This window comes from Hemitrygon akajei, chromosome 16, assembly GCF_048418815.1.
Source record: "Hemitrygon akajei chromosome 16, sHemAka1.3, whole genome shotgun sequence".
Lineage (NCBI taxonomy): Eukaryota > Metazoa > Chordata > Chondrichthyes > Myliobatiformes > Dasyatidae > Hemitrygon > Hemitrygon akajei.
In genome coordinates, this window is record NC_133139.1 from 53328539 (window position 1) to 53353027 (window position 24489).

At 39.7% G+C, this 24489-nt stretch overlaps 1 protein-coding gene across 8 annotated transcripts in view; it reads right to left on the minus strand.

Annotated features, from left to right (window-relative positions):
• Positions 1 to 24489, minus strand: part of LOC140740050 (scaffold attachment factor B1-like) — a 92908-nt gene that overhangs the window by 65447 nt on the left and 2972 nt on the right. For 5 of the 8 annotated variants that reach the window (XR_012101785.1, XM_073068884.1, XM_073068881.1 and 2 more), the window contains exons 2-9: positions 21402 to 21510; positions 20301 to 20362; positions 13555 to 13698; positions 13003 to 13059; positions 9072 to 9099; positions 2205 to 2655; positions 1682 to 1725; positions 1269 to 1384 (exon numbers count right to left, since the gene is read on the minus strand). Coding sequence is in view for 7 of the 8 variants with exons in the window: in XM_073068884.1 (XP_072924985.1) it covers positions 1269 to 1384; positions 1682 to 1725; positions 2205 to 2655; positions 9072 to 9099; positions 13003 to 13059; positions 13555 to 13698; positions 20301 to 20362; positions 21402 to 21510 (1011 nt within the window). In the remaining variant the exon portion in view is untranslated. The remainder of the gene's footprint in view (positions 1 to 1268; positions 1385 to 1681; positions 1726 to 2204; positions 2656 to 9071; positions 9100 to 13002; positions 13060 to 13554; positions 13699 to 20300; positions 20363 to 21401; positions 21511 to 24489) is intronic. The other 3 variants (XM_073068879.1, XM_073068883.1, XM_073068882.1) reach the window with 3 other exon arrangements.

Sequence of the window (24489 nt, forward strand, 5' to 3'; positions counted from 1 at the left end):
TTGACAAGGTTCCACATGGTAGGCTTATTCAGAAAATCAGAAGGCATGGGATCCAGGGAAGTTTGGCCAGGTGGATTCAGAATTGGCTTGCCTGCAGAAGGTAGAGGATCGTGGTGGAGGGAGTACATTCAGATTGGAAGGTTGTGACTAGTGGTGTCCCACAAGGATCTGTTCTGGGACCTCTACTTTTTGTGATTTTTATCAATGACCTGGATGTGGGGGTAGAAGGGTGGGTTGGCAAGCTTGCAGGTGACACAAAGGTTGGTGGTGTTGTAGATAGTGTAGAGGATTGTCAAAGATTGCAGAGAGACATTGATAGGATGCAGAAGTGGGCTGAGAAGTGGCAGATGGAGTTCAACCCGGAGAAGTGTGAGGTGGTACACTTTGGAAGGGCAAACTCCAAGGCAGAGTACAAAGTAAATGGCAGGATACTTGGTAGTGTGGAGGAGCAGAGGGATCTGGGGGTACATGTCCACAGATCCCTGAAAGTTGCCTCACAGGTAGATAGGGTAGTTAAGAAAGCTTATGGGGTGTTAGCTTTCATAAGTCGAGGGACAGAGTTTAAGAGTCACAATGTAATGATGCAGCTGTATAAAACTCTAGTTAGGCCACGCTTAAGAGTACTGTGTCCAGTTCTGGTCGCCTCACTATAGGAAGGATGTGGAAGCATTGGAAAGGGTACAGAGGAGATTTACCAGGATGCTGCCTGGTTTAGAGAGTATGGATTATGATCAGAGATTAAGGGAGCTAAGGCTTTACTCTTTGGAGAGAAGGAGGATGAGAGGAGACATGATAGAGGTGTACAAGATATTAAGAGGAATAGACAGAGTGGACAGCCAGCGCCTCTTCCCCAGGGCACCACTGCTCAGTACAAGAGGACATGGCTTTAAGGTAAGGGGAGGGAAGTTCAAGGGGGATATTAGAGGAAGGTTTTTCACTCAGAGAGTGGTTGGTGCGTGGAATGTACTGCCTGAGTCAGTGGTGGAGGCAGATACACTAGTGAAGTTTAAGAGACTACTAGACAGGTACATGGAGGAATTTAAGGTGGGGGGTTATATATGGGAGGCAGGGTTTGAAGGTCGGTACAACACTGTGGGCCGAAGGGCCTGTAATGTGCTGTACTATTCTATGTTCTAAATTTTAAAAAAATTGCACACAACAACATTAATCCATTACTGTAAGTCACTTTGGGACATCCCAAGAAAGCTTCTTTCACCATTCATTTTGTCAATATAACAGAATACAACTAAGTAACCCTCATCTCTTACCTTGCCATGTTTACTGAAGAGATTCTTCAAGTCAGTTGCCCTGGTAGTGGAGGACAGTCCGCTCACCCAAAGGTTCTTGCCTGTAGCATCTGAAGTTCTGCAGGAACCTGGTTCCTCTGCATTGCAAAACAGTCTGATTAATTATGAAAGAACCTATCCTTGCATTGAGACAGACTCCTACCTTTAGTCTCCCTAGCTTGTCAAACATCTATTAGAGCTGAATCTCTATGAATTTATATTATTTCTATCTGTTAAACTGACACTTGATTTGCATTAGTAACTGATTAAAGGGATGCATAGTTGTAATGTCTAAAAGATGCAAAATGTTCATCTTTTCCTTCAATTTCATGCAAAATCTACATACTAGTAAAATATCATGCAGAATAAAGGATTATATTTGTAGTCTGACTTACCTTTTTCACTTGCCTCATTCTTAATATCTTTTCCATCCTCAGAGCTAAAGACACAAAGGTATATTTCATGAGACATTCAGGAACTCAGATGTTCTCAACCGAAAGCATCACTTCCAGCTAGATAAATTCTCCAATACCTACCCAAGTATTACAGCTATCAGCTGCAAGTCATTGTGAACAAAACACTTAGAAATATGTTTGCAGAGGTGAACACCAAAGATGTTTTGAACCCAGCTACAAATAGAACTGTACAAGAACTGCCGCAATTATACTTTGATACCATCAGCGAGTAGCGCACAGAGAGCAAATTCCTACTTGCAAACTCTGCAGAATGGAGGAAAGTGTAAAAGATAAACAAATACAGCCTCCAATGATAGAGGGATGAGATTATCAAGAGATTTTAAAATTAAAATAAAATCTGTTCAAAAATTACCAACACTGGGCTGGCCAATTCACAAGATAAGTTTACTGGAATCATCTTAGCACGATTGAAAATCTGATCTTGAACTAAGAAACAACAAACCTCTTCTGATCACTGCCCTCAACAATCGAAGGTTCTTTCTTTTCTGCTTTGTTAGAACCTTCATCTTCTGGATTCCTTGCACTTGTTTTACATTCCTCAAATCGTGGCAGCGTTTCTGTTTCTGCTCCCTTAGTCTCTCCCTCGTCTACTTCATGCTTCTGCTGGTGACTTTCCATCTTATCATTACTTTCAATCGTGTCCATCTTCTCAGCATCAACCTTTTCTTGCATATAGTCAGTCTCCATCTTGGGTCCTTCCGGTTGCATTTCACCAGCTTCGTCCAACGTAATTTTGTCCTCCATTTGAACCACGTTTCTATTTTCCTCTTCAATATAGGTGGCATCCATATCAATCATATATTGCATCAATACCCGAGGATCTTCAGGGGGCTTCGCCTCTGTAGGAACTGAACTATAAGCCTCCCCCGAATTCTCAGCTACATTCTCCTTTTCTATGGGATTAATGGAATAAATAGCACAAGGTTTAATTATAGCATATAGAGCAAGAATACATGAGGAGCTAGTATACTCCCCTACCCACTGGGAGATTGGAAAACTGAGGGAGCATAAAAAGTACTGTCAGTATAATGATTTTCTTATTAGGTTATCATAATCAAAGTAGCAGGAATGTAGCTCTGAATGTCAAAAGGAGAAATTTCCTGGAACTCAAATAGAAAGCCTGAAATGGGAATCATTTTTTTTGGTTTTGTTTTTACTAGCTCTTGCAATGATTAAAAAAAAGAAAATCAGACCCTGGAAAACTTGAGAGCTGCAATGATGAAAGATTTCTCAGTACAAGAACTCTTCCTTAGACCAAATTCCTGAACAAAAGAAGTTAAATTGTGATTAAAATGACCATTACAAATTTGAGAGCATACTAATATAGTTGAGAGGCACTGTATTGTTAGAGGGGTATTCTTTCAAATGGGACACTAATCCGAGATTCCATTTGCTCTCTTAGATAGGTACAATCTGAAGACGATTCATTCTCTCAACTTCTTGCTGATCATCATCCCTTAATCAACTTAATTAAAATAACTAAATGTGGCAATTTACCACACTTCAGTTTGTGAGACAGTATTATTCACAAATTGGCTACTGTGTATCCTCCAACAGAGCTTGCCCTTCAAAAATACAATATTGACTACTTAAGTATTGACTAGTGAAGTATTTTGGCATACCAAAAAAAAAGTAAATAACAAATTGTTTCTATGTCTATATAACTGAATTAATGGCGAAAGCAAATAACTCTAATCTTTCAACACCTACACTGGCATCTAAGAGAACCTTTCCTAGAACAGAAGATGCTTGCGATTAGCTTACTATACAGCAAAGCAGAAACAGAAGATGCAAGAAGTCAACTCAGCACCAAAAACTGCAATGTTTCTCCTTTAGTTTCCTCTTAGCCACTTAGACAAAATACTTTTTAAAACATCCTCTTCAACCATATTACTAAAAGGCAATTGTTTGATCTGTCCTCCCCTTCACAACAGCAAGCTATATGATAGGGTGAATGAAAAAGTAATCCATAACAAATTCAATACAATGTAGAATCATGCAAGTACATAAAAAAACAAATGGAAAAGCATCAAAAAAGACTGAAAAACACTGCTCAGAAGTACCATGGTAGACAGAAATCCTTTGTTAGAGCAAATGGTTAGAAAGGCAAAGAGCTTATGGACTTACACTGCAAGAGTATGTGAGTTCAAGAATACAGTTGGCTTACTGAAATTATGTTGGCCCTGAAAAGATTACACCCGGATTATTATGTACAGATCTGGTCTCACTCGCGCTGGCTCATCCTGTGATTTAAGTAAAAGGGTTGGTGGTAGTGTTTTCAATGTGGTTTTACATAATTCAGGATGAAGGAATTCTTCAAATCAAATCTCACTGCACTCATTATACTGCAATTATATTCTTAAATTGGGAAACATGATATTGGGAGTGCAATCTCAACAGGTGATTGTATAATTGCATTAAGACAGCTTTATTCTTGCACACAATCCTTTTACTCCATAGGCTAATTACTTGCAGGAACTATGAACAATGACATCCAGATCCTTCCAAGCCCCACTTTTCAACTTCCCAGCATTTATAAACTACTTGCTTTTCTGCTTTATTCAACCAAAGGAGCTGATGTCACATTTTTTGACATTATATCAACTGTTAAGACCTCAACTATTCATTTAGTTATCATTTAAAAACTCTGCATCTGGTCACAACTCATTGCAAACCAAGTTTTGTATCATCATCAAACTTGGAAACATTGCATCTGGTTCCCAATGGGGACCAGTAAATCCCAATGGGGTCGGTTACATATCCTAAGGGGAAGGAGAAGTCGTTTGGGGGGTGGGTGGAAGAGGGGAAGCAACATGCTAACTTGAGTAACAAGACTTGACCATTAGTTGAGCAGGCACTTCCAAAAAAAAAGGATGAGGCCCTGGAACACAGGAAGAACTATAGCTCTGGAGACAATAAGCACCCGTCGTCACAAAGCGTCTGAAAGTTAGCAATCTCATCCGACCTTACCAACAGACGTTATAAAGGATGCATAAATTAGCCCAACAGTTCCCTTTGACTCAGGGCACAGAATGAGTTCATGCAATTTTACAGTCGGCAAGACGAGTACACCTTCTCAACTATTCTCTACAAATCGTGCAACGATACAGTGCTGGCTGGAACCAAATGGTGAAATAGAGCCAGTGAGCCCGAGGATTCCTCTTGAGGTGTTCAAAGCGATCTTGGCTTCATATGTGTGGTCAAGAAACATCTTTGGGGATTATGAGACCTTACGTGATTGATCAATCGCACTAACTGGAATAGTATAACGGTAGCTTGCCGAACACCAGCTCTATCCCAACTAGCATTCAGATTCCAATCTGAATCCTTGTCAACATAAGTTTCACTGTTGTGATCATCTTCATCTTCACCTCACTGCTCCTTTGCGCTACCATCGTTCCATTCGTGTCAACATCCTGCCATCGTCAACATCTGGCAAGCATTCCCAGTTTTTATTTTAACTTAGCCCCATTAATGATGGATAAATACGTATTGCACAATCTCTGAGTCTGAAGGCAGTGAAGCTTTGAATCCTAATTCTGCTAAGAAATAGAAAGTGCGTCAATTCAATATTACATACCTGGAGTATGGATTTATTCTGTTCCCATCAGATCAGCAACACCCCAACATGTACTGTCTAATGAAGCCATGAAACCATTAAGATTGCAGGGACACTTCGTAAAAGACACACTGTAAAGTCTACTCATGGTATTACAGTATTCAATTCCAGAAGATGAAAGAAGCCTTTGAAAAGAATTGCACAGTCATTTGCCAAGAAAACTAAAAATGACCATGGTAGTGATCTTCCAAAATTTCCAAAATGATAGCAAAGTGTGGAAAATCTCATGCAATTGGTGAAAGATTAAGAATGCCTGCTGTATCAGAAGTGCCCACCACTGTTCTCAAAAAATTTTAATTATTTAAAAGTATTTTAAATTCCTCTGAGCAATAACTCTATAGCTCATCATATTGACAGATTGAGTGAAGACACTGAGCATCAACTATGCAGAACTACAAATAACAATTTGGGATACAATTGCATGTATCAACAGTGTGAGACAACAAAACATTGCTAATGGCAATGTACAGTTTTAGAGTTTATCAAAAATGGAAGTTTACGAAGAGATGTTCTTTTGTAAAAAGTTAAAAAAACAAACATCAACGGAGAATCAATCAATGACAAGCTCAAAATATATATTGAGGATAAAAGTATTCTGATTAGGAACATGATTTATTGTGCAACAGATGAAGCACCATATGACAGGTCACCATGCTGGTTTAGTGGCATTTATGAAAAAAAGAAATTCTAAGCCTGTTTGCAACTTATTGTGTATTCATTGTCAACATCTCGCAACCAAACAACTCAGCCAGTAACGTTTTTCAAGTATAACTCTTACAATATCTGTTATCAACAAAATAAAAGCTCATCCATTAAATAGCGGAATATTTTGCCTACTTTTGCCAAGATAACAATGAAGAGTTTGAACACCTGTTTCTTCACACTGAAGTGCATTGGCTGTCAAAAGATGTTTAAAACATTTCTTTGATCTTTTTGATGCTATGGTTGAATTTTTGCTCAAAGTTGACAAAAGCTTGGGAAACAAGACAGAACTTCTACATGGAAATGTGGCATATTATAGAACAAACATTCTAAATATGAAAATGCAGGGTGAGAATTTCAATTTGATCCAGGCAATAAGTGCAGTGTCCACTTTATCATAAAATTGGAAATACTGGAAAACATTGGATGGTCTCACAGCTTTCCTGTATGGAAAGTATGGCATTCTCTTTTACAGACGGTGATTTGCAAGAGTACTGCTTACGCCTGCAGTCACTGAAGAAGGATTTTCAGATTGATTCAAGGGTTTGAACAATCTGGAAATTCCAGACTAGGTAATTAACCCCCTTTTTTTGCACGATGGAAGAACAGGAAGACAGCTTGCAAGAAGAAATTATTGAAATTCAGAATGATGAAGAAGCAAAACTACTTTTCAAAAATGTCAGCTTTTGTGGTATGTGACTATACAGTCTTAAGAAGTATTGTGGTCTTTGGAGAAGAGCCAAACTGCTCTTCATTGCATTTCCATCCTCCTACCTTGTTGAAAGAGGCTACAGTGTAGTGAACCACATACTCACAAAAAACAGAAACCGCTTGGACACTGTTATGTGTGGGGACTTAAGGCTTTCGCTGTCGCAACTTGGATCAGATATTTCAACGCTTGCTAAAAAACCACCAAGCTCAAGGTGTTTTACAGACCGCGGGTACCATGTAAGCTAGGTTTAAAAACAAATAAAAAATTTAAAGCAGAATTATTTTTCTCATCTTAGCATATGGTAGACATGTTTTTACACTATGGGAGCACTGGAAAGTTAATTGTGCCCAAGTGTGGCATTGGCAAGTATGAAAGTGATTTACGGGGGTGTTGGGCTAAAAAGAATGGGAAACATTGATCTAAACCATTGACAGATTGTGAACAGCTGGTCACTGGTACCAACCTGGGACTCCCCACTGTCTTCTAACTCTAAAATTAACCAATGTCTGAATTATAGGACTTAGCCCTACAAGGCTGATATAATTGTAACCTCAGTTCTGCATTGCTGTGGTGATCTTTCACTCTTTTACACATCAATGACCTATAGAGAGCCTTAGAAATACTTATCAACTCTCTTTGGGGAAATAGTTGTAGTAAAATATCCAAAAAAAAATCTTACCACCTTCTTAATTCAAAGTCTAGTTTATTGTCATATGCACAAGCGCAATGAAAAACTTGCTTTCAGCAGCATCACATGGCATCATTTAAGCTTTTCCAGGCAAATACTGCCTACTTCTAGATTCTCTTACAAGAGAGAAAGACCGTTTCTATATCCACATCATCAAACTCTTCAGGATCTAGCAGGGCAGCCACTTCACACCAAACAACAAGCAAGAGTTCAATCCTGATCCTGGGTACTGTACGGATTTCACACTTCCTCCCCATGAATGTCCTCTGGATATACATATGTTTCCTCTCACATTCCAAAAAAATGCAGAATAGTAGGTTAATTGGTTATTGCAAATTGTTCTTAGTTTATAAATGAGAAATAAGACTTGGGACGAGTTGGCTGATCCAAAAGCAGGAAGAACAAAATGTGTTATGCTAGGACTGCAAAGAAAGGAGTGCTTGATAGCACAGCCTTAGTTGGCTGAAGAGTCTGCTTTCACGCTACATCTTTCTGACTATAATTGCCCACCAATTTCCAGTATTACCTTCTTTAAATTATATACAATAATTTAATTACCTTTATCCTACTTCTGTATCCAATTATTCTATTAATAGCAGCTTTTTAATTATTTGTTACCTCTACATATTAGCCTTCTATAGATTATGCACGATAACAACCACTCCCTAAAGTTTGTCCAGTTGCAGCTGCACTAAGTGTGTTCACCATTGGATCTCACCGGTTTACAGACGCAACATTGTCATACTGTATTGTCATGCTAGTCTAACTAATGAAATAGATGCTGTTCATATACTTGTTAACTACAACTTTGGCAGTTCTCTAACATAATTTCATGACACTAGTTTCAGTTAAAAATAAGCAACAGCTTATAATTATAACAAACACAAGAAAATATGAAGATTAACCCACCAGACAGCCAGATTATATCAGATTTACCATCAGGATAAAAATAAATGAATACAAAAAAAAGGTATTTACACCCATTTACTTTAAATATGATAGGTTAAATAATATTTATCTGTACTACAAAATTACTATAATTCTATGTAATCTACCAACTGGCGACATAACCAATCGATAACCAGTCAATCATAGAATTTAGACATCAACTGGACTGGGTAAAGAATGGAACAGTCAACTAAATTCTGCCCTGACAGAATAGATACAAAAAGTACTTTGCATGGCAGGACTGAAGTGTCCATTCCTTCTCATGACAACTTGGCTCAAGAGCTAAGGGTAGATTACATTTCAGATTCAAAATTAAAACTTCAAGAGGTGAATATTTAATTAAATAAAGGCAAAACAATCCTTTTGCATTTGTTGCCTAAGGTGGTGTTATGTTTCAGTATTAAATTGCCTGAAGGCATTGCAAGTCAGAAAAAAAGCCTACTAGCATTAAGAATATACATTGATAGCTTTCACCTCAGTTTTCCACTCTTCCAGTAGCTGTACTGTTCTCCGATGTTCACTACCACAAAATGCTTCTATATTTATGCATTTTGTAAGAAAAATGGGGGAGGGTTGGTGAAAGGGAGGGAGAAATAGGAGAGTTGGAGCGTTCAGACTAGGCAATGATCTTCAACAATACCTGGTTCTTCTAGAGTTGTTTCAATTTCCTAAAAGGAAGAAAAAAAATGCAAGCACATTAAAAATTGCAGCACTTTCCATTTATATAGCGACACTCAAAACTATTTGTCCCAATTTAAATTAGCTATCACAAATAGAACAATGCAATAACAGAGCTGCTGGCTCAAAGTATAACCGTGTTAAAGGTAGATTTCCAAATCTTTAGCAAGAACATAGTTGTAGATATGAATCCATTTTCCTTTAAAATTCAGTTTTATAAACAAGGTCATGAAAAAAATCAGAAGGCAGATATTCAAACTATACATCTCTGTGAGTATTCACAAGTTCATTGTTCCTAATTTCAAGACCCTTAGAATCTATGATCTTACTTTCATTCCAACAATCTTCTGCAGTTTCAGGAAGAGCCACAAAGGTAAACCTACTACATCTCCCAGTTTCTCAATAGCATGGGTTTTACATGTTGACCAAACATACAAATCACACCAGTATGGAAGACATGCTTAACTCCAAGTCAATATCTCAACAATAATTAGCTGTTGGATTACAAAAGGTAAAAAATTTGTCAGTTATTTACAGTTTTGGTTGGATTCTATCAGCCGTGGCCATTGAAGAGGCAAGGCATCAGACCCTGGTAGGACTCTGAAAGTCTGCACCAACTTATTGGCGGGAGTGTTCAAGGAGATCTTCAATTTCTCACTACTGCAGTCAGAGGTTCCAACCTGCTTCAAAAGTCTGACGATCAAGCCAGTGCCCCAGAAGAGCAGGGTGAGCTGCTCACATCCAGTGGCACTCACACCTACTGTGATTAAGTGCTTTAAGTTGATCATGGCAAGTATCAACTCCTGCCTAAACAAGGACTTGGACCCATTGCAAGCTGCCTATCGCCACAATTGGTCTACAACAGATGCCATTTCACTGCCTCTCCACTCTGCCTTGGTTCACCGGGAAATAGTAATACCCATGTCAGGCTGCTGTTTATTGATTATAGCTTGTCATTCAATATAATCATACCCTCAGTTCTAATCAACAAGCTCCAAAAAACCTGGGCCTCTGTACCTCCCTCTGCAACTGGATTTAGATGGATCAGAAACGACATCTCCTCACGGACAACAACAAAAGCACAACGCAAGGATGAGTGCTTAGCACACTGCTCAACTCTGTCTACACCCTAGACTACATGGCTAAGCATAGGCCATCTAAAAATCTGCAATGACAACCAATGTTGGCAGAATTTAGGATGGTTTCTATGAGGCGAATAGGAGCAAGATTGATTAGCTGGTTGGGTGGAGTTACAACAATAACCTAACATTTAACATCAGTGAGACCAAGGTTTGATTGTAGCCTTCTGGAAGGGGAACACACCCCAGTCCTCATTGAGGGATCATAAGTGAAAAGGATAAGCAGCTTCAAGTACCTGGGTGTCAACATCTCTGAGGATCTATCCTGGGTTCAACGTAATGGTGAGGCATGACAGAGGCTATATTTCATTAGAATTTAAAGGAGAAATGGTATGTCACCAAAGACGCTGTCAACTTTCTACACTGCACAGGATTGAAAAAGGCTGCAGAAAGTTGTAAACTCAGCCAGCTTGATCATGGGCACTAGCTTTCTCAGCATCCAGGTCACCTTCAATAACCCAATGCCTCAAGAGCAGTATCCATCATTAAGGACCCTAATCACCCAGGACATACCCTCTTCTAATTATTATCAAAGTGGTGGTTCAAGAGCTTGAAGACACACACTCTGTGTTTCAGAAACAGTTTCCTCCTCTGCACCATCAGGTTTCTGAATGGACAAGAACCAATGAACACCTCCTCAGTACTTTCTTCCACTCTCTTTTTGCACTACTTAGTTAATTTTCTTTGTTTTATAAACTTTTATAACTTAGAATTTTTATTATATGTTGCAATATACTGCTGCTGAAAAACAACAAATTTCACAATTTATGCCAGTAATATTAAAGCTGATTCTGAATCTTGGGAAGAATATACTGGCCTTTGGAGATAGACAGAGCAATCAATGGCACTGAGCCTATGTCTCAAGGGTCGAGAGCATAGATTGCACAAGCTTGGCTTGTATTCAGAATACCGAAATGGAGATGAACTGACACAAGTAATTGAATTGATAGAGAAACTACTTCCTCCAATGTGAGAGAGAAAACATGATGACTACATAGAAAAACTTTGATAATTTGCTGACTAATCAGAAAGTCCAATGTTCAGCGTCTGGTTCATTGGATAAAGTTTTCTGGTCTTCCCTCTAAACTCAACTCCCTGTTTCCTTTAATATGAATATTTTAAATTACCAGACTCAATATAAAAAATATTCTGCAACACCTGATAAAGTAAAAATGCATATAGTACAGAAAATCAGCCATTATAACACCAACATTCCAAGCATACAAGATTACTGGAGTTTTAACATATTTTAAATTTAGAACTTAACCATTAAAAAAATGTAAATAAGAGTAGTTCATGGAATTTGATAAAGAATTCAGAATTTCTACTGTATATGTCACCATTTTTATTTTATTATTTAGAAATACAGCATGGAACAAGCCCTTTCAGCCCTTCAAGCTGTGCTGCCCAGCAAGCCACTGATTTAACCTTAGCCCAATCATGGAGCAATTTACAATGACTGATTAACTTACTAACCAGCATGTCTCTGGATGTGGGAGAAAACCGGAGCACCCAGAGGAATCCCACTTGCACATGGGAAGGACCGTACAAACCTGCTTACACAATTGAACTCCAAACACCCGAGCTGTAATGGTGTTGTGCTACACTTGGGATTGCTTGCAATTTTCGAAGTTCAAAGTATACTTATTGTCCCAAGTACAAATATGTCACCATATACTACCTTGAGATTCATTTACTTGCAGGCATTCATAGTAGAATGGAGAAAATGAAAATGTGTTTTGCTGCACCTAAATTTAAAACTTAATCATTTAATAAAATGAGGGAACAATTTTCACAAAACCAGCAGTGACCTGAATTCTTTGTCAAATTCTGTATATGCTAGGGAAAATCAGAGCTTACAACGCAAATTAATATACTCCTCAGATTAGGACAAACTATGCAAAGATAGGTAAATGAAGCTGAGATGTTTGATCCACCAACTGAAGGGCCATGCCAGTTTTTGGAGCTGAATGGCCAGCTTCCGATAATTACATTTTAAACAACATGCAGGTGATGGTGAATCAAATAAATATTGGGGAATCAATACACAAGAAAACATAACAGTAAAACAAGGACAATAGAGCATCTAGTTACTTGGAAAATATGCTGGCCCAGTATGTGTTATTCATTAGTCCAGAATATGAGCAAGGGGACTTGGACTGTGGGTCTAAGGAGAAGCTGAAGCCAGGTTGGGGTCTGAAACAGCAAAGATCTGGAACATTAGTAGGTCAGCAGCCAGATAAGAGGTCCAAAACTTTAAAGCTAAAGTACAGAAGTAGGCCTTCACCCCATACTTTTCATGCTGACCATCAGGCACATATACATACTACTCCACTTAACAGCACTTAGTATGCTTCTCCTATGCCCTGACGATTCAAGCTCTTGACCTGGCCTCCCACTCAGACAGTGTGTTCCAAGCAACCCTCAGCAAGAAAGAAACTCTTCCTTATATCCTCTCTAACTACTTAAATCTTTGTCCTCTGGTTATAGGCATCACTGCTATTTTATTTTCAGGAGAGGATTACCACACCTCCAGGATTTTTTCCTCACTACTTTCAAATTCACCAGGTTTACGGGAAAATTTATTTTACTATTTAACACATACAAATGTGTTTGGGTATTAACTGGAGCAGGACCTGATGGCCCAAACAATCTAAGAGTGTCAGCTTACTGGACAATCAATTCAGAAGATATCAAGGAAATTGTCTAATTTCTCCAGCATCAACAAAATTATGGAATGAAATTTGATCTTACTTCATTAACTTGCATTTGTTCCCCCTCTGCTGGGTCTCCAGTTGCCTCTTTTCGTTCCTCAATCAGAAAATATTAAAATTAATAGAAGAACAATGAATATGTAAACAACTTACAAGTTCAAATCCTAGCTTTATTTCTTTCCTTAATCAAAAAGTAGAATCAGTGCTTTATGTCATGTCTAGATAGACTGCAGAGAATTGAAACCTCCTAAAGGCAGTTCTAACAAGATTGGTCAAAAATGACACAGTTAACTAGATCTCATTCTACACAGTTCTGCTTTTAAGGGCACCAGGCAGCTTAAATTATAAGGAACAAAGGAGCTTAAATTAATTTTCAAATGCCTCAGGAACTTAGCAGCTGATGAGATGTGAAGAGCCAGTACTATTATTAAATGCTATTGAAGCCCTTGTATTGATAGCACTTGTGGTTCAGAAGAAGCTTCAGCTGTTGTTCAGCAGAAGTAAATTCTCTCCCACTCCTTTCTCTTCACCTCCCCATTATCACTTCTCTTTACCCAGCAGAGATCTTTGGAGCCACTTATAATCTCCTTACTTTCTCAACTGAAGTGGAGTCCAAAATACACTCCATGGCTTTGTCCACAACAGCATCTGCCTCGGCACACTTAGTGTACCCAATTTCTGACACGTTCATTACTTCGGTGTCCTGATCCTGGTCAACAAAAGCTTCAATATCCTCCTGTGATAAAGAAAAAGAGACAAGCTATGACCTACTACACTGTTGACTAATGGTGGTAGGATATAAAATTACCAACCTTTCAATCTATTTGCCCAAATGACACTGTGTGAAGCGAAAGTAGAAACAAAGCTACAGGCACTACATCTGCCACTGTGCTCAGCACAATAAGCCAATTCCTCAAAGCACATCATGTACTCCTTCCTCAACATTAAACAAGAAAATTTCCAGACATAATTGAAATTTTGTAACTGCATGTGACCGATGTTCTTCTCAATCTTTGCCTAGTGTCCTGACTGACCAAACTTTAGTTTTATAAAATGTCTCTAACATACCACACCAAACATATTTTGGCTCTCCCCACATCCATAAAATTCACCTCAATTTCACTGTTACAAAGCTGTTTGCAATCTATATTCTCACCTTTTTTAAGACTGAGCATAACTAACAGATAACTGTAGCAGAATAAGGAATAAATTGACTGAGATGCCATCAGATATGACAACAGCTAAATAATGGAATAATTTGCTTTTATTGATTCCCTTGGTAAATAAGAAATAAAGCCAGTAAAGCTGACTGAAGTAGGTAAAGATGATTATGTAATAAAGCTGGTAAGGTGGCATGGTCACAGGTAACTGAAGTAGTTAAGGATGATTATGTAATTAAATGAAGCTTACAATGCTGCTGAAAAACTGCAATCTGATGAATCAAGAGATTCAAGTGGCTGGAAAAGCTTTCTATAAAAAATTATACTACAAATTACATGAAACTAAATTGACAGAAGGAATTGTAAATTAAGAATAAAGGCCAACAAATCTCTGGACTTGATGCCTGCTTAGTAAGAACTAAAGATGCTGTAGAATAGTGGTCACCAACCTTTTTAAGCCCATGATCCCCTACCTCAGCCTTAGTGAAAGGCAAGATCGACTCCAAATCTATTACTTACACGCATGTGCACCGGGGCAGAAAAGACCAGAAGTAAAACCCCGCAACACGGAAGTAGAAATAATATATAAACACCAGGGGTCACCACCCTTTTTTTTGCACCGCGGACCAGTTTAATATTGACAATATTCTTGCGGACCAGCCAACCTGGCGGGGGGGGGGTTAACCGTGACGGGAATACAGCAATACTCGAAGCAGGTTCCTTATGTCCAGTCTATTCTGCAATTTAGTTTACGTGGCTCTCAGCTGCTGTCCCGCTTGCTCACGTTTTTTCCGCTGGAAAAAAACTCAACGGGTTTGTCTTTAAGCGCAGGGTGCTTGGACTCAAGGTACCGAAGCAGTTTTGAGGGCTTCATTACCTCATTAGACAGCCTCCGGGCCCGAACTCCAGTCTCCCGCCCACCCGCCTTGGCCAGATGCGGCTGCTCCCGTACTGGGGTCGCGGCCGCAGTCCGGAGAGAGCAACCGACCGACTGAGGAGTGCGTTAGGACGCACGCCCACCCCCCTTGTAGGATCTATCGGCCGACAAAAGTTTATTTCAGTAGATCTCAGCGAGATAGCTGCTCTGCTGCTTATGAAACCCTGAGCCCGAATGAGGTCTGTGAATATTTTAGCACCGGGTTCCCATGAACATTCGGTGTGCTGAACAGGTTTAGAGGAAGCGTCTGTCTGTCCGCACTCCAGGCCGGTAGCATCGGTACTTCCCGCCAGCCGGCTACCTGAGGCCAACCAGTGATCTCTGATGTGCGTGGGTAATGACCTCATGTGTATTGTTTCCTGCAGCCCGGTGGTTGGGGACCACTGAAGTACACTGTGTAGTGGGGGGGAGCTACACGCATGCAGAAAGAACGGAACTAAAACCCCGCAACCCAGAAACAATCTCTGAACAGTATTTGTGTATTTATTTTTCTTTTTTTTCCCGGATCTACTGGGAAAGTCTCCAAGATCAACTAGTCGATTGCGATTGACAGGTTGGCGACCACTACTGTAGAACTTTACAATTCATGAACATTGAACTTCTAGCATTTCCTCAATTCTGGTGTAATCTACGTAGACCAGAAGGCTACTCACATAATAACTGTCCCAAAAAGGGAGCACAGAGATAACAGGAACACAAGACTGGTCAGATGTATATTAGAAGTAAAACGCTAGAATCCATAATAGGGGTCTTGGAAAATAAAAGTGTGATTAGAAAAAAATTTAAATGCTTTATCAATTAAAAACTGTTCTTCAAAGTAGCAAAGGAGAAAGCAGATCTAATATGTTTGGATTTGTATTTCAAACATGTGCCACAAAAAAGTTAAAGAGAATAGATTGGTTAAACAGAAAGAAAATTATTGGAACTTATGGGTTGGTAGGCCTATTGAGAGAATACAAGAACAATCAGTGCTTTGACTCAGCTCTTTACAATCTCCAAAGGCAAAAATGAAGGGACTGAGCGTAATGCTTTCAAGTTTTCTGACAATGGAAAGCCAGATGCGAAAATGAATGAAATCAGATTCAAAGAGAATGTGAAGGGTCTTGTTTGTGAATCAAAGTAAGGATGCAAGTAATTCTGATAGTAACATCTTTATTGCAAGATGCTTTGAATAAATGAGAAAAGAAATCTTGCTGCAGGCTGAAAAGACTCTACAGGCTGCAAACCACAACTAATCAGAGTGTGTACACTTTATAGACGTCTAGGAAAGATGCATGCATAAAGGTTCATTATGACCAGCCTACTGTGAGGCTGGTCTTGTTTGGATTAAAAAATGCACATCTTTGTAGAAATTAGAATGAAGTGGTATCTTTAAAAGTATGAACCTTTTTAAAAGGGATTGAATTTAATATTCCTGTAACTGGAGAACAAAGATAGTCACTATTTCAAAATTGTTACTTACAGTTGCAAGAAAAACTTTGTGAACCGTTTGAATTACCAGACTTTCTGCATTAATTACTCATGAAAAGTGGTCTGATCTTCATCCAAGTCACAATAATATACAAACACAATCTACCTAAACTAATAATACACAATTCTATTTTTCATGTCTTCACTGAAAACATTGTTAAATCTTTATTGACAGTCCAGGCTGGAAAAAGTATGTAAACCCTTATATCTAATAACTGGTAGAACTTCTTTTAGCAGCAATAATCTCTAAACATTTCTTGTAGCTGCTGATCAGACTTGCACAATGGTGAGGAGGAATTTTAAACCATTCCTCCATACAAAACTTTTTCAGTTCATCAATATTGCTAGGAAACCTTGCATGAACAGCCCTCTTCTGGTCACACCACAGCATCTCAATTGGGTTAAGATCTGGACTCTGATTTGGACATTTGAAAACACAATTTTTTTTTTCCCCAACCATTGTGTTTTGGATCATTGTCTTGTTGTAATCATCCAACTTCTATTAAGCATCAGGTAACAGTTTGTTAGCCTGACATTCTCCTGTAAAACATATTGATTCAATTTTGAATTCATTGTTCCCTCAACAATTGCAAGCTATGCAGGACCTGAGGCAGCAAAGCAGCTCCTTCCACCATGCTTCACAGTTGGGATGAGGTTTTGGTGTTGGTGTGAAGTGCCCTTTTTTCCTCCAAACATCACAGTGTGCATTTTTGCCAAAAAGTTCAACTTTCATCTCATCTATCCAGAGAACATTGTCCCAGAAGTGTTGTGGAACATCCAGGTGGTCTTTTGCAAGCTTGAGGCATACAGCAATGTTTTATTTTTGAGAGCAGTGGTTTCCTCCGAGGTCTCCATCCATGAACACCATTCTTGTTCCAAGGAAAACAGTCCATGTTCCAAGCCTATACGGGTATCCGTCCCCCTCTTTTCCCTCGCTACATCGACGACTGCATTGGCGCTGCCTCCTGCATGCATGCTGAGCTTGTTGACTTAACTTTGCCTCCAGCTTTCACCCTGCCCTCAAATTTACCTGCTCCATTTCCAACAACTCCCTCCCCTTTCTTGATCTTTCTGTCTACATCTCGGGAGATGGCTTATCTACTGATTATCTACTATAAGCCTACTGACTCTCACAGCTACCTGGACTATTCCTCTTCCCACCCTGTCTCTTGCAAAAATGCCATCCCCTTCTCGCAATTCCTCCGTCTCCTTCGCATCTGCTCTCAGGATAAGGCTTTTCATTCCAGGACGAAGGTGATGTCTTCCTTTTTTAAACAAAGGGGCTTCCCTTCCTCCACCATCAACTCTGCTCTCAAACGCATCTCTCCCATTTCACACACATCTGCGCTCACCCCATCCACCTGCCACCCCACTAGTGATAGGGTTCCCCTTGTCCTCACCTACCACCCCACCAGCCTCCAGGTCCAATGTATAATTCTTCGTAACTTCCGCCACCTCCAACGGGATCCCACTACCAAGCACATCTTTCCCTCCCCCCCTTCTGCTTTCCGCAGGGATTGCTCCTTACACGACTCCCTTGTCCATTCATCTCCCCCATCCCTTCCCACCAATCTCCCTCCTGGCACTTATTCTTGTAAGCGGAACAAGTGCTACACCTGCCCTTACACTTCCTCCCTCACCACCATTCAGGGCCCCAGACAGTCCTTCCAGGTGAGGCAACACTTCACCTGTGAGTTGGCTAGTGTGGTATACTGCGTCTGGTGCTCCTGGTGTGGCCCTTTATATATTGGTGAGACCCGACGCAGACTGGGAGACCGTTTCGCTGAACACCTACGCTCGGTCTGCCAGAGAAAGCAGGATGTCACAGTGGCCACACATTTTAATTCCACGTCCCATTCCTATTCTGATATGTCTATCTATGGCCTCCTCTACTGTCACATTCAGGTTGGAGGAACACCACCTTATATTCCATCTGGATAGCCTCCAACCTGATGGCATGAACACTGATTTCTCTAACTTCCGTTAATGCCCCTCCTCCCCTTCTTACCCCATCCCTTATTTATTATACCCTTTTTTTTCCCTCTGCCCCTCTCACAATCACTCTTTGCCTGTTCTCCATCTCCCTCAGGTGCTCCCCTCCCCCTTTCTTTCTCCCTAGGCCTCCCACCCCATAATCCTTTGCCTTCTCCAGCTGTGTAACCCTTTTGCCAATCACCTTTCCAGCTCTTAGCTTCATCCCTCCCTCCCCCCCCCCCCCCCGTCTTCTCCTATCATTTCGGATTTCCCCCTCCCCCTCCTACTTTCAAATCTCTTATATCTTTTCTTTCAGTTAGCCCTGATGAAGGGTCTCGGACCGAAACATCGACTGTACTTCTTCCTATAGATGCTGCCTGGCCTGCTGCGTTCCACCATAATTGTGTGTATGTGTTACCATTCTTTTTTTGATGTTTTTCTTATAGTGGACACATGAACAGAGACATTAGTAAGTTCTAGAGATTTCTGCAGGGCTTTGCAGATACCACTAGGTTCTTTCTCATCTCCTTCAGTATTGCACATTGTGCTCTTTGCAGGATACTCACTACTCGGGAGAGTAGCAACAGTACTGAATTTTCTCTATTTCTCTTGCTGTGAACTAATGAACACTCAGGTCTTCAATACTTTTGTGGCCTTTTCCAGTTTCATGAATCTCTACAATTCTTCTAAGGTCCTCTGAAAGTTATTTTGATCAAGGCTTGGTGCACACTAACAGATCTTTCTTGAGCAGAGCAGGCACTGTCAGTACCGAATTCGTGTGCCATTTTTACATGTGAGGGCATCTCTACAACTCCAATCTCATCTCATAGAATGGATCACCTGACTCCAAATAGCTTTTATAGAAGGTATTACACTAGAGGTTTACATCATTTTTTTGGAACCTAGACTATGATTGCTTAAATGGTGTAGTCAGTATTAACTAGAAATCTAGGCAGATTGTGTGTGTCTATTATTGTGACTTAGATGAAGATCAGACCAAATTTTATGAGTATTTAATGCACAAAACCAGGTAATTGCAAAGGGTTTACAAACTTTGCAACTGTAGGTCCATGATGGGAATAATTGTACATCTTTCAAATTTAGCTTCTGAGAATGCTGAAGAAGCTCAGTTGATGTTTGTTTCTGGCACTGTTATAAGGGCTAGAAAGAACAGATTTAGAGTTGACAAATAGAGGCATCACTGAGGTGGGGGGAAACGAGAAATTTAAAATCTGAAGGCAAAGGAAAGACGAGGTTGAGTGAATTTGTGATCAGAGTCAAAGTGTAGGAATGAGGAAAAGAAACATATCTACCACAGTCAGAGGAGAGATGGGGGATTGTCTGGCCATATATTGTACATTGTGTTGTACCTTGTTCCCTAAAGAATCAATAAGTACGATAAAACATTTCAATTTATTTGTAATAAATGCCCAGTATAAAAGTACCTAATAACCACTGTCAATCTACAGTTGGGAAGAAATATATCTGAGGTCTACTCATCTCAAAAGTCACTGACAATTTGAGGCATTGCTTGCTGCAAAAACAACTCACTTTGTACCAATATTTCAAGATGACATATTTTACTCAATTCTGCTAGGAAGTACATCAGGGAATGTATCAAAAAATATTTATAAAAATGTAATTAAAAACATCTGTGAAAAAGTATAATTAAATGTTACTATGCAACAATTACTTGAGCAATCAAGAGTTGTACAGCACAGAAATTGGTCCTTCGGCTCTCCCTGTCCACACTGACTCATTTGCCTCCTATGCCTTTGCCTATATAAAATAGCTCACCTGCTTTCCAGCAAAGTCCTCTTCTGCAGAGTCTTCAGTCTCACCATCCTCAGCTCTGTGTCCTAATAGACAAAGTCAAACAGAAATTTTTACTTTCCAACAGAAATTACCGTAGATTCCGGACTACAGAGCGCACCTGATTAAAAGCCGCTGGCTCTAATTTTAGAAAGAAAATCAATTTTGTACTTGTACAGGCCGCACCGGATTTTAGGCCGCACCGGATTTTCGGCCGCAGGTGTCCCACATTGTAATATGAGATATTTACACAGAAAGATATTACACGTGAGGATTTTTTAACTTTTAATTAAATCCATATGGTAACATAAACAAATACATATTGCAAATGCTTTTTTTCGAACCGTGCCTGTAACGCGGCTACTTTTAAATATACGTTGCGTATACTTTTTTACTGAACAACATTCCAATATCTCCTAACGACTGGTAAAAAATATATATACTGCAGCCTACCAGGAAAAGTTATTGATCGCCTTTAACTTAAAAGCAGCGTTTTCGCTCCGCCGCTCGCCCCCCTCCTTCCCGTTTATCGCAAACCGGCATTTTCCCACAAGACGCGGCGAAACCGGGTGTGACGTCATAGCATCCCGCGATGTAGTACAGAAAACAAATATAGTTAAAACAGTTCTAACTTTAACTAACAAATGAATTACTAAGCGAAAATATTATAAACTAAATAACTGCCATAAAGGCAGCACAATGCTTTTCTTCAAGTGTTTTCCATGTTGATGAGGGTGAGTACAAATGACTGATTTACAATAATTTAATTGTGAAAGTGCGCTTGATTTATCGTACAATTTCATTGGACCTCTGTGAACTACTCATCAATTTTATTGGTCTACTGTTACGAGGCAAAATGTTTTTGGCGGCATGAAAAAAAATCATGCATTAGCCGCTCCGTTTAAAGGCCGCAGAGTTCAAAGCTGTTCAAAATGTGGGAAAAAAGTAGCGGCTTAAAATCCGGAATCTACGGTAGTATTTTTTGCAAATTGGGTAGTATGCTACTTGGCAACTGCTTCCAGATGGGTTGGCTCAAATACCCATGTCCACAATATCAAACAAGGAGTTCAAATTTACCACTTGTACCTTGTAAATAACTATTGATACCTTTCCCAGTCCTCTTTGATGTTCTGCTGTTTAGGGTGTCTGGTGTGACTGAAAGTTCATCAGGGTTTCCTCCTTCCTCTTGTATTACCTAAAGAAAGAAATCATTAACCCGGGGTGAAGTCAAAATTGTTGCGCAAGTTAGCTGCAATTAATAATGACTCACCTCTTTTCACCTGTCTATCTTCTCCCCCTGATGCCCCACCTCCTATGGTCCACTCTCCTTTCCTATCATACTTCTTCATCTCCAGTCATTTACCTTTCCCACCCACCTGGTTTCACCTATTACATTCCAGCTATCCTTCCCTGCCCCCACCTTTTTATTCTGGCATCTTTCCTCTTCCTTTCCCATCCTGAGAAAAGGTCTTGGCCCAAAACATCAACCATTCATTTCCATGGATGCGGCCTGACCTGCTGAATTCCTCGAGCATTTTGTGTATGTTGCTTTGGATCTCCAGCAGCTGCAGAATTTCTTGTGTTAATAATGACTTATAGCCCAGTTAAAGATCGACAATTATGACATTATGGGTATTAGTTAGTCATGACTGAAAGAAGATCATATTTGGGAGCTCCAAGCATAAACATTGTATTGAAAGGACAGGCAGGTAGGCAGAGTGAGTGGGGTGGTTCTGTTGGTAAAAAGTGAAATCAATTCTTTAGAAAGAGGTGACATAGGATGTAAGACATTAAATCCTTGTGGGTAAAGTTAAGAAACTGCAAGGGTAAAAAGAATCCGATGGAAATTACACACAGGCCTCCAGGATGTGGGCTACAAATTACAATGAGATTGAAAACACATGTAAAAAAGGCAATGTTATAATAGTGATGGGGGATTTCAAAATGCAGGCAGATTTGTAAAATTAGGTTAGTACTGGTTCCCAAGAGAGAAAATTCATAGAATGCCTACAAGATGGCTTTTTAGAGCAGCTTGTGGTTGAGCCCACTAGGGGAAAGTCAATACTGGATTGGGTGTTTTGTAAAGGAACCATGAGTAAACATTAATCATAATACAAAATTCATCTTGCAGTTTGAGAGGGAGAGCTAAAATCAGATGTATCAGCATTACAATGGAGTAAAGGTAATTAGTATCATGAGAGAAGTCCACAACACAGAGGAGCAGAACTCTGAATTGGCCCATTGACTCTACTTCGCCATTCCATCCTGGCTGATATATTATCACTCTCAACCCCATTCTATTGCCTTCTCCCATAATCTTCAACTCCCTGACTAACCAAGAACCTATCAAGCTCTGCTTAAAATATTCAATGACTTGACCTTCATGTCTTCCTTGGCATTCAATTCCAAAGACTGACCACCCTCTGGCTAAAGAAATTCCTTCCCATCTGTTCCAAATCCGTCTATTGTGAGGCTGACCCACCATAAGAAACTTCCTCTCCACATCAACTCTCTCAAAGCCTTTCAATATTCAATTTGGAGCTAGTCTCAGTTGATTGGAAGGGAACACGAGCAGGGATGATGGCAAAACAGCAATGGCTGGAGTTTCTGAGAACAATTGAAAAGACACAGCAGATACATCCCAAAACTATAGAATAAATGTAAAAGAATGAGTATATAGTAAATACAGTGGGAAGCTTTTAAAAAGCAAAAAAAAAGATGAGATATGGAGGTAAGCTAGCCAATAATATAAGATGACTTTTCAGATATGTAAAGAGTAAAAGAGAGACAAGAGTGGATGTTTGATCACTGGAAAATGATGCTAGAGGTAATAATGGGATCAAAGAAATGGTGGATGAACCTAATAAGAGTTTTGCATCATTCTTCACAGAGGAAGACACTAGCAGTATGCCAGCAATTCAAGCGTCTGGAGGTAGAAAGGAGTACAGTAGCTATTACTAAAGAGGTGGTGCTTGGGAAGCTGATAAATAAAGTGCATGGTCATACTGGTAGTTGGAATAGACATGAAGACCATGTTCTAAACGGGGAGAAAATTCAGAAATCAGAGGTGCATACCAACTTGGGAATCCTTGCGCAGCATTCCCTAAAGGTTAACTTGCAGGCTGTGTTGGTGTATAGACAGCAACTGCAACATTAGCATTCATTTTGAGAAGACTAGAATATAAAAGGATACAATGCTGAGGCTTTATAAAGCATTGGCTAGACCACACTTGAAGCAGCTTTGGACCCTTTAAGAAAGGTTGTGCTGGCACTGGTGAGAATACAGAGGGAATACAGAACAATTCCAGGAATGAAAGAGTAATGTATGAGGCCTGTACTCATAAGAGTGGGGGGAAGCACACAGGGAGAAATCTTATTAAAACTTACCGAACATTGAAAGGTCTCTATAGAGTGGATGTGGGACAGGCATGGCTAAGTTTCTTCCCCAAGGCTGTGAAACTAATACTCTGCCACCAGGACTGTTGTTTTCTGTGCATCACATGCATTTTCTATTATAGTTTATTAACTTATTTATGAATATATTTTGCTTTATGTGATGTGATGTACGTTTTGTGGGTGTACTGTAGTCAGATGACAATAAACTTGAACTTCAGAGGATGTTTCCTGTAGTGGGGGAGACTGGGACCTGAAGGAACAGCCTCAGAATAGGACATCCCTTTAAAACAGAAATGAGGAGGGATTTATTTCACCAGAGGGTGGTGAATGTGTGAATTCAATGCTACAGATGGCTGTGGAGGCCAAGTTATTTGGTATACTTAAAGAGGTTGATAGGTTCTTGATTAGTTAGAGCATCAATGGTTACAGGGAGAAGGCAGGAGAATGGAGCTGAGATGGGTTAATAGATCAGCGATGCAATGGCTGAGCAGACTCAATCAGCCAAATGGCCTAATTCTGCTCCAACTCTATGCAACAAATTTTAGTTTGCCATGGGAAGGAAGATAAAACAACACTTAAACAGAAAAAGAGGACAAGACAATTGAAGAAAACATTGAGTTAATATGGACATTTAAAAAAAAACAAAATGAGTAATGTGTGGTGAAAAATGTTTGGAGACAATCCAGGATAAAACAAATTGAGCTTTGGAGAATTGTAGACTTGGTCTTTTATTTAAGGCAATATGCTTCACTCTGAAATGTATAATATCAAAAATATA